Raw genomic sequence first — 11,807 nt, 5'->3', positions numbered from 1 at the left:
GTAATAGCAGCATTTTGCAGAGCACCTACACACACTACTGCTCATCTTAAGACGTTTAGTGTCAGTGAATGATTAATAAACTGCTGATTGATCTTAAAGTTAAACAAAAATGAAAAATAATCCCTGATTCTTTCGTTTAATGGTCGTGGAATCCAGGCATGGGGAAGGGACGCGCGAACGCCTCCACACGACTGCGCAGATCCGCGATTCGAGAAACCGTCTCTGCATCTTCCAGAAGGAAACTCTTAAAATCAGAGAGCTTTTCTGAAGAAAGAATGAAAAAATAAAATAAAATTACAGATGCTAAACAAAACAGAATGATGCAAAACTAAATGAAAAGCATCAAAGCTGCATTTCACACTCATAAAACACTTATGCATGCTTATAAACACCCATAAAACACTTATGCATGCTTATAAAACACCCATAAAACACTTATGCATGCTTATAAAACACCCATAAAACACTTATGCATGCTTATAAAACACCCATAAAACACTTATGCATGCTTATAAAACACCCATAAAACACTTATGCATGCTTATAAAACACCCATAAAACACTTATGCATGCTTATAAACACTCATAAAACACTTATGCATGCTTATAAAACACCCATAAAACACTTATGCATGCTTATAAAACACCCATAAAACACTTATGCATGCTTATAAAACACCCATAAAACACTTATGCATGCTTATAAAACACCCATAAAACACTTATGCATGCTTATAAAACACCCATAAAACACTTATGCATGCTTATAAAACACCCATAAAACACTTATGCATGCTTATAAACACTCATAAAACACTTATGCATGCTTATAAAACACCCATAAAACACTTATGCATGCTTATAAAACACCCATAAAACACTTATGCATGCTTATAAAACACTCATAAAACACTTATGCATGCTTATAAAACACCCATAAAACACTTATGCATGCTTATAAAACACCCATAAAACACTTATGCATGCTTATAAAACACCCATAAAACACTTATGCATGCTTATAAAACACCCATAAAACACTTATGCATGCTTATAAAACACCATTAAAACACTAATGCATGCTTATAAAACACCCATAAAACACTTATGCATGCTTATAAAACACTCATAAAACATTAATTGTGCTTATGTATCTATCTATAGATATAATTGTGCTTATGTATCAATCTATATATCCAATTGCTCTTATGCATCTATTAATTATATCAAATTGTGCTTATGCATGCTTAAAAAAAACACTCGTATAACACCAATTGTGTTGTCTAATTGTGCTTATGTATCTATCTGTACATCTAATTGTGCTTATGTCTATAAATATATATATATATATATATATATATATATATATATATATATATATAGTGCTTATGTATCTATCCATATATCCAATTGTGCTTATGTATCTGTCTATATATCCAATTGTGATTATGTGTGTGTGTATACGTATACATATCTATCTATATATCTAATTGCCCTTATGTATCTATCTATATATCCAATTGTGCTTATGTATCTATCTATATATCTATATATCCAATTTTGCTTATGTATCTATATATCTAATTGTGCTTGTGCATGCTGTTAAACACTCATATAACACCAATTGTGTTGTCTAATTGTGCTTATGTATCTGTATATCTAATTGTGCTTATGCATACTTTTAAACACTGAAGTGTCACTAATCAAAATGTAGTTTTCAATATCTAGTAAATATCTATGATCAATATTATAATCTATTCAAATCAATATTATAATAAATATCCAGTAATGTGAAATCTATTTCTCTGATGTAAAGCTGAATTTTCAGCATCATTACTGATCAAAAATATTTATGATTGTTGCCATATCGGTTCATATAACAGGACATATTGTGGACGGAAAGCGTAACCGTAACAAAACTTAAGCGCTTATAAACTGAAACATATTAGTGTAAACAGGGCCCGAGTCCCAATCACACACATACACACACATACACATACACACACTCATACACATACACACAAACACACACGCGCACGCACGCACACAGCAGAACTTAGACTCACTGGTCTTCTTCTTGACGTCCTGCCCGATCTGGATGCCCTGATGAATGAACTCCACGACCTTCTGGAAGTCACACTCCTTCAGCTGCCGAGAGGTCAGAGCTGGGGTACCTGAGAACACACAGAGAGAGTGAGTGAGTGTGAGTCAGACACATGGAGAACACAGCCAGATTACTGTGTATGTGTGTGTGTGTGTGTGTGTGTGTGTGTGTGTGTGTGTGTGTGTGTGTGTGTGATTGGGACTCGGGCCCTGTTTACATTAATATGTTTTAGTTCATAAGTGCTGAAGTTTTGCTATGGTTACACCTTCCGTCCACACTACCCCTGAGTTTTCCAGCCCTGAAAATAGAGTGTTTTGGAAACGCTGAAGAGGCCGTGTTCATTTTAAAATGCTGCTGCTTTGTGTCAGTGTGGATAAGGGAAAATCTGAAAACGGACACATCTGAAAACAGAGGCGGGACTGCAGACACTCACCTCTCTGATTGGGGCTGTCCCACAATAATGAGGACAAAGTTCAGTCTTGCATCCTCTCCTTAAGTTCAGACTTCACAAGTTTGATAAATCTTAGGGAACAGTGTAGGCTACTTTATAATGTTATATACACCACCCTGGCTACGCTGTTTCCCCATCCTAACAATAAAATGAAAACATGATATAAGGAACTGCCTATTTTCATCTTGATGTTTAAGCTGCAGTAGGTGATTGTCTTCAGACGCATGTGTTGTTGTGCTGGTTGAAAGTCTCTTCACAGTCCAATAGTAATGATGACAGTAAATGATCTGAATGTGTTTATATGTGTTTTTATATTCTGGGTAAAGCATAAAACTAAAAAATGTTCATTGAATTAAATAGAGTCGGACCGTCATCTCCCTTAATTCCGATAGGCAGGTCAGACTGTCTGTCAGCAAATGTAGATTCGGACTTCTGCGCATGTGTTCACGCAGATCTGCCATTAGCGCGTGCCCGTCTGCATCACAAACGCATGCGTGCGAGCGAGCTGCAGGCCGCTCGCAGATGCCAAGTCGGAGACGGAGGCGCAGAAGGACAGCCGAGCTCGGGCCGATTACTGTAAAGCCAGGCGCAGGTATAATTCACCCTTAAAGCGGCCGAGACAGACCGGGAGAAATCAAATGCTGCATTGAAACTTTTAAAATCCTGAATCAGTATTGGAGTTACTTTAGCACGCTGGAGGAAGGACGACACCATGGCTGAAGTATTACTGTTAGACAGGTCATGTTCTGTTTTAAAACGATTATGTTAGATTGTGTTGTGTTATGAATGGGTTATATGCACAGACGTGTTGTTCAGCCACTGAAATCTCCCGCTGAAAGATTGATGATTATTTTCAGTTTCATAAGGTTCTTTGACAGCATCTATAATGTAGATTTATATTTAGTTTAACAACAAAACATCAGTAAATAGCGCTATTCCGCCTAGCCTGCTTTACTGAGCTGAAGTTGCTTTTATATTCACATTGGGTCATTTTTGAACAATGACAGCCTTCCTGTACTGTTTACCGCTACTCTGAATATTCGCTCTGAAATAGCATGTAAGTGTGGCAAAGTATTACATGTAATTCCTGCACAGCGCTGGCACTAACTAACTGGCGAATGACATGAACTAGTCTGTCGGCTGTTGTGACGCGGTGCGCGCGCTCGCGATTTCAGGGGATGTGGCTTTAAATCACAGTCCCTCCCCGCCGTCCAAAGATAATATGCTAAGCGGTTAGCATTTTGGCAGATCACCTACTGCACCTTTAACTGAACAGACAGCAGAAATGTGGAGGCGTCGTGTATCTGCATATTTATATGACTTCATCTTCACTGTATGGATATTTATAACAAAACACAGCCTCATAGCTTATAACTGCCTTCTTTCATTTTCATTATAAATATAAAGCATACCGTCTCTTTTGCTGAGTATCAGTTTTAATAATCAATAACGGCCATTTTAAAAGTATAACGTACAAAAGGTTTATACAATATTAGAAATAAAGGCAAGTGATCAGTCAATATGCAGAATCAGTGTATGCGGTTATATTAATTATTATATTAACTTATCTCTGCGCTCAGCCAAAACACCTGAGAACAAGTAATAGATGTAGAAGACAGAAGAGTCTTTGGATAAAAGCAATAGGAGTTAAGTATCACGTTTAACAACTACAGTGAGAATAAATCCAGAGGAAGATCCTTGGTGAACTGTCCGACATGTGCTGCTCTCATCTGGGGAGGTGTGCTCAAAGACCCCGCTGACTGCCTGGAGCTCAGACGCGCGCATACGTTGCCGTGCATGCCTGTGTGTGTGTGTGTGGTCACGTGATACATTTTTAGCGGTGTATTATGAACGAAGAGTTGTTCAGAAATGCTAGGTGAAACGCCAGATTTAAAACTAAAATGTATTAGTGTAAACAGGGCCTCAGTCTTCCAGGTGTGTGTATGTGTGTTCCTCACCCAGTCTCACGCCTGTTTCACACCGCAAGCGTCAGCGGCGCGTGAGCAGAGCGTGCGCAGCACGTATGTCGAGCAGTAGCAGCACGCAGGCGTTTGCCTTTCACACCAGCTGCGTCTGCAGCGCGCAGCTCTTCGGCAGCTGCTGCTGAGATCAACCTATCTCTGTCTATTCTATCTAGTTACCCATGTCTCTCTATATACAAATACACTTTTTAAACTTTTCATCTGCACCAAGGCCCCTCCTATGCTGTTTCTTTAACCTGCAAATGTTTATTTTACAAATTTTATAGATCAAATAGTGCTGTATGCTTCTCAAGCTAACTTATATGAGAAGTGTCTACAGTCAGAAGACAATCGCCTGTGATATCATGTCATTTGTTTTTTGATTATCAGGTTGCTGTAGACCTAGTTATAATAATATTTATACAATATAGTTATAATGATATCTATACATGATCAAACTAGTGTTACTTTCTCCGCTTCAGTGATGTCCAGCGGCAGAATAACAGCTCGTTAATTCATGCTCGTGCAGATGATGAGACGGACAAAAGTAACCAATGCATGCCATTCTTTTACTTATTTTCGTGTTGTCAGATTCACAGTGCAAACAGCTCCCGGTAGGAATAACTCGAGTGAACATAAAACAAAGCCGATTAAAACTTTCTTCCTCTGCTCAGCTGCACAGAACACAGCGAGCTCACATCATCCAGCATGCGTGTCGCACTACACTACCCACAATACACTTCCCTATGGACTACAAATCCCGTAAATATTCTATTTCCCCTCTCCTACAACACTAGTGTGCAACTTAAGCAAAACTGATAGTAAAATTGTTTTACATTCGGTTTTGTAGTTCGGGCCTAAATAAATGTTTGTTGTCGTTTTTAATCGTTTTAAGTTCATTTGAATGACTATATATAAACCATTTGACATTATTAACGCATTTATTGGGTAAAATTGCTACTTTTTTTGTTTTGGTCATTATCAATGCACTGTCACTTTAATTGAGCTTGAGCAGCGCGTCAAAAATAGACCCAGCGACTCGGCGACGCTCACGCCTCGCTCTGACGTGCTGCTGCTGCGTGCGGTATGAAAGCTCTAATCTGTTAACACGGACGCCGAAAACACACGCGCTGCTCACGCTCTGCTCACGCGCCGCTGACGCTTGCGGTGTGAAACAGGCGTCAGTCTTCCATGTGTGTGTTTGTGTGTTCCTCACCCAGTCTCAGTCCTCCAGGTGTGAGTGCGCTCTTGTCTCCAGGGCAGGTGTTCTTGTTGGCTGTGATGGACACCAGCTCCAGCACTCGCTCCGCACGCGCTCCGTCCATCCCCTGCGGCCGCAGATCCACCAGCACCAGGTGATTATCAGTACCACCTGATGAAGAAGACTTTTTATTATGCAAAACTAATGTTTGTAAGGGGTTTAAACACAGTTGTGTGTGTCAGCAGTGTGTGAAAATATCCAGTCTCTAATGATAAACGTCAATGAATTGTGTTTGTTCTAATCATACTTGATGACTGAAACACTTTGATTGACATTCCCCCTTTGTACGTGTCATCAGAGGGGAAAAGCCCCGCCCACTAGTGCTCATCTCTCCATCTCATTAGCATGTCCAGCAGCCCTGAGTGGGAAGCAGCCGTTTGTCCAGTCGCCATTAGAGTGTTTGAGCTGCTGAAGATAATGTCAGCATAGACTAAGAGGATTATAGATGTGGAGTGACAGGAGCGACATAGACTGACACATTCTGCAGCAATCTGCAGGTTTTTTAATGTTTTTAGAGGCAAAACTCAAACTAAATACCACCAAACTGCTCAGACTACTTTATAATTTGAAGTCTACTATGCAAACATTGTCAAAAGTATGAAGAAATATGGTTTGTTTTCCTCAAAGCAAAGGAGGCACCCTTATATGGTCACTAATGTAACCTGGTGGTCATGTCTGGTATTGCAGCTAAATAAAATCTGATACTAAAAGGTGCTTTTTTTGAGGAACTATTTGAGATATCAACATCAAATTTGGAGTATAATTTGTCCAGATATATAGTGTCAGGATTCTGCCACTTCAGTCTTGTTAATTCTTGTTTTGGTGGTTCAGACACTAGTCCTGTCATGTCTTGTATGTTGTGCTTGGCTCGAGTTTTCTCGGGTGGAGTACTCCTTTTCTATCATCGTGTTTTTTTTGTATGAGCCTCGTTTCGACTGTTATTAGGCCGAGGTCTGGACGTATTTGTGACACACGCTCTTGTCCTGGTGTTTGTTCTGTCTGCAGCATGGTGTTTCATTCTCAGCGTCTCAGTCTAGTTGGTTTCGCTTGGCGCTGGGATGAAACATGCACATTGCATGTGTGAGTGCACAGTGAGTTTTTATTTATCGTGTACTCGTGTGTAGCGTTCAGTCTGCTGTTGGTGTTGTGTTTAGCACATGGTGCATGTTTACGTGTGCCGTATGCTCAATTGTCTCCTGTTAACTCATGGTTGATGAGTCCCGTTTTTTCGTGAGCACATGACTGTCTATTGTCTAGTCCCACGCTCCTTGTTAACCCATTATAAGTTTATTCTGTTCACCTTTCTGTTTGTTAATTATATCTGCTTATATTCTCCTCATGTCTGCTGTCCTGTGCCAGCCAAGGTTAGAATAATTTTGGATTTTTCATTAGTTTGTTTCTATTTTGTTTTGACTTTTTGTTTTAAAATTCAGTGAGTTTTATTTAGTTTTTAGAGGCAGATTTACTAGTGTTTATTAGTTTTTATATTTTGAAATTATTTCATTTTAGTTTAGTTTTTATTAGTTTCAGTGTTAGTTTTTTCCTAAATAAGTATAACTGTCAGGTGCAAGATTCAAAATCAACAGAATAAATTTTGTATAATAAAAACTGAACCTGTATTCAGAGGACACATGAACAGTATCATCTACCACAACCATCGACCCATCCTCAAACTCAAATACAACAGCCCACAAGACAGCAGCCTTCAGTACAATATGTGTGCAAGGCTGCTCTGAGGTTAGACACACAGCAGTGATGGGAAGATCAGATCTTTAACGTGGATGTTAGGAAGAAAAATGCCTTACAGTAAAGTTTTGCAGCTCAACTGAATCATGATTCACATGTGCTGTTTGGTTCACTGAATCACGCATGCGCAGTATTATCGGTTCACCACTTCTCAAATTTGATCTCAGTGTAGTGTTGCTGTTCTGATAACTGAAAGAGAGTATATATCGGATTATTTAGAGTCAGAGGGGAGTATTAGGCTTGTTAAAAAGTAAGTAGTTTGTGGATAAGTGCTTACTGGAGACGCGAATCGTTTCAATCGATTCAGTTCGATTTGGTGAACTAGTTCAACCGGTTCCCTTAGAAGATCCGGTTGAAAAGATTCATTTGCGATCGCGATACAGAAATAAACCCATTATTGGGCACAAATGTGTTAAAGTAATAGTTTTAAATGCCTGTAATGCTGTCACCGTGCTGCTGTCATGTCCACTCAATGTTTTTATCGAGGGAGCAACAGCAAGGATGACTGGAGATAAACCGGCTCGATGGCAGCAGGATTACAGACTCTGAGGTTAGATTTACTTCTAAACGGTTTACAGTAAGATTATATATTAAATACAGTTACAAAGAGGAAATCAAAAGAGGTTTTTGCTATAATTTCAGTTAGTTTTGTATGTACACAATACAGTTTCAGTTAGTGATAGTTTTAGAAAAAAAAAAAACTCTCGTTTTTATTTTTATTTTAGTAAACCACAATTATTTTACAGTCTAGTTGTAGTTTTTTTTGTTTTTGTTTATTAACTATAATAACCTTGGTGCCAGTTTGTCATCATATCTTGCCTTGTCCTGTTTCCAGCCCTGCCAGCTTGCCCAGTCTAGTTTGTTTTGTTTGTTTTGTTAATGTTTTCCCCCTCAGGGTAGTTTGTTTTGCCTTTTATTTTATTTTATTATAAATAAAAACCCATTTTTCTCTGTACTTGAGTCTCTCCCACCCTCCTGAACGTGACATATAGCTTTGATTTTCTGTCAATTTTAGACTAAAATAGGTTTTGTAAAATACATATTTTAATCTAATATATATATTATTTTATTATTTACATAAAAATAAAGGTACATCACATTTTTTTATTTTATTTTTACTTTTTTTCACTTCAGCTACAATCTGCCATCTTTCTTCTTTAAAACGAGACCAGGCTTAAATCTGTGCACCAAAGCATTGAAGATTTACACTTGATTTAAGTTGAAAAATGTCATTCTCATGTCTGTGTTCAAAAAGTGGAGCGACAATTAAAGGGTTAAATAACCTTTGCACATTGCAGGTGAGTAAAAGTGATGAGAGTTAGTTTTAGTGTGTTATTGCCATCTCTACATTGTCAGTGAGGAATCATCCACTCCTAAAGCAGGTAAAAGTGACTGATAAAGCAGATCTGCAGCTTCAGCATGGATGAGAACAGAACACACACGCACGCACGCACACACACACGCATGCACAAATCCGGCAGGCGGCCATTCAATTAGTGCTGCATATGTCAATCCTGCAGCGCTAACACCAAACCACAGCTCCATTTCACACACGCCGCGTGCAGAAAACCAATAATTACACGCAACAACAATTATATCCACAGCACAAAAACATCATTAAACCGTGATGAAATCTCCAAGAGCGCTTCTGCCGGAGTTTTCCTCAATAAACGGATCTGGATTCACCTGGAATCGGACATGAGAGAGAGTTTCTGCGGCTGGTAATGAGGAAGTTAGCAGAAGGGGAAGAAGTTTTTTAACATCTGAGGATGAATATTAAACATCTGAAACTATTATTAAAACAGAGGAGAGGCAGAATAAATAAACTCATCTGCATTAAACGTTTAATTGTCGCTCCGCTTTTTTATTCAGCTTAAATGAGTGTCAATATTGTTTTGGTGCCCGGATTAAAGCTGGGTCTCATTTTAAAGAAGATGAATGCCAGATTTTAGCTGAAGTCAAAAAGAAGTTTTATAAAAAAGTCTATGTGCCTATTTTACCCCGTTTACAAGATGTAGATCAGCCTTTGGTGTGTCCAGAATGTGTCTGTAAAGTTTCAGCTCAAAATACCCATCAGATCATCTATTATAGCCTCCAGAATCTGCCCATTTTGGTGTCTGAGTACAGTGCAGCTGCTTTTGTAGTCTGTGGCTTTAAGTGCAAAGAGCTGCTTCTCCCCACCCACCCACCCACCCACCGCTCCCACGTGTGTCTGATTCTCCTGCGTTACAGCAAATAAACTGCAGTCAGTGACAGACAGACTCGGAGGAAGCTGAAATACAGCTCATTAGTCAAAAATGCGCAGAATATTTGATGTGTTCGTGGTGGAGTTTATTCAAACCCTTCTGAAACGATCAGTCACACACAAACACTCTTTGCAGTACACACAGACAGACACAGACACACACACACACACACACACACACACACACACACACACACACACACACACACACACACACACACTCTTTATTACAAACATGCTTCAAAAACGTTTTAAACTTGTAAAATTCATTATTGAGGTGCAGATGATCACAGAGAGTGGAGACATGTTTTAATCCCAGTTTCTTTGCAAAACATGTTCTGTGGACGTTTATATATACACAGGCTATTATGGAGACACGGCACCTGTCAATCAATTCAGTAGGCGGGGGAACCACACTCCTACGTCACGTTGTGGTCGGCCTCAAAATAGCAGGGATTTGGGTCCTATTTTAACATTAGGAAATTGTTGTGTTTATATCACTCCAGTATAACTGTGGACCAAGGTCATTATAGTTAATCAACACAAACAAAAAAACGAAAACCAGACTGTAAAATAATTGTCTTTAACTGAAATAAAAATAAAAATGAGAGTTTTTTCTTAAACTAGAACTAACTGAAACTGTATTGTGTACATACAAAACTAACAAAAATGAGCACAAACCTCCTTCGTTTCCGTCTTTGTGAATGTATTCAATACATAATCTTACTGTAAACCGTTTAGAAGTAAATATAATGTGATGTTTGACCCATTTAGCACCTGTAGTCTGTGGTCCTGCTGCCGTTGGCCAGATCGAGCCGGTTCTGCTGCAGTCATCCTCGCTGTTGCTCTCGTGACAAAAACAGCGAGTGGACATGACAGCAGCACGGTGACAGCATTAAACACAGACACTTTAAGCTATTACTTTAACACATTTGTGCCCAACAATGGGGTTTATTTCTGTATCGAATCTTTTTAACCGGATCCTGTAAGAGAACCAGTTGAACTAGTTCACCAAATTGAACTGAATCATTTGAAATTATTCGCGTCTCCAGTAAGCACTTATCCACAAACTACTTACTTTTTAACAAGGGTATTACCCCCCTCTGACTCTAAATAATCCAATATACACTTTCATTCAGTTATTAGAACAGCAACACTACACTGAGATCAAATTTGAGAAGTGGTGAACCGATAATACTGCGCATGCGTGATTCAGTGAACCAAACACAAACAGCACATGACAGCCTGCTGTGACTGAACTAAACTTGAACAACCGCAGCGCGGGTGAACCGAGGCTTAATAAGAGGATCTGGAGAAAAACGTAAGTTTATTTCATAACAGAAAATCATAATGGAGTTCAAATAAGTGAATCATGATTCAGTTGAGCTGCAAATCTTTACAGTAAGACATTTTTCAGATCATGGTGATGCTTTAACTGGCTATTGCTGACTATATAACGTTGAGTCCTAACATCCGCGTTAAAGATCTGAACTTCCCATCACTACTGTGTGTCTAACCTCAGAGCAGCCTTGCACACATATTGTACTGAAGGCTGCTGTCTTGTGGGCTGTTGTATTTGAGTTTGAGGATGGGTCGATGGTTGTGGTAGATGATACTGTTCATGTGTTCTCTGAATACAGGTTCAGTTTTTATTCTACAATATTTATTCTGTTGATTTTGAATCTTGCACCAAACAAATATCATTATTTAGGAAGAAAACTGAAACTAATACTGAAACTAATAAAAACTAAACTAAATAATTTCAAAATATAAAAACTAATGAAAACTAGTAAATCTGCCTCTAAAAACTGATTAAAACGAACTGAATTCGAAAACAAAAAGTCAAAACGAAATAGAAACTAAAACTAATGAAAAATCCAAAATTATTATAACCTTGCTGTGGAAACACTGTACTACACACAGTTCTGTCCAAACAGCTAACAAAAGATGATATATGCAATAATAAATGTTGATCTAATACAGAACATGAAATTTGTATTTTACAAAAACCTGTTTTAGCCTTAAATTGACAAACAATC

The 11,807-nt window shown here is 38.5% G+C and overlaps 1 protein-coding gene across 1 annotated transcript in view; it reads right to left on the bottom strand.

Annotated features, from left to right (window-relative positions):
* Window positions 1–136: 136 nt before the first annotated feature.
* The window catches only part of shmt2 (serine hydroxymethyltransferase 2 (mitochondrial)), a 53,142-nt gene continuing 41,471 nt past the window's right edge, over window positions 137–11,807 (bottom strand). Inside the window, 3 exon segments of the mRNA NM_001123374.1 lie at window positions 137–264; window positions 2,067–2,174; window positions 5,733–5,888. Coding sequence (NP_001116846.1) covers window positions 137–264; window positions 2,067–2,174; window positions 5,733–5,888 — 392 coding nt within the window.

The sequence above is a fragment of the Danio rerio genome, chromosome 6 (assembly GCF_052040795.2).
Source record: "Danio rerio strain M-AB ecotype USA chromosome 6, GRCz13ab, whole genome shotgun sequence".
NCBI classification, from domain to species: Eukaryota; Metazoa; Chordata; class Actinopteri; order Cypriniformes; family Danionidae; genus Danio; species Danio rerio.
Note: the sequence above shows the minus strand (reverse complement) of the source record. Positions and strands in the feature narration are given on the sequence as shown.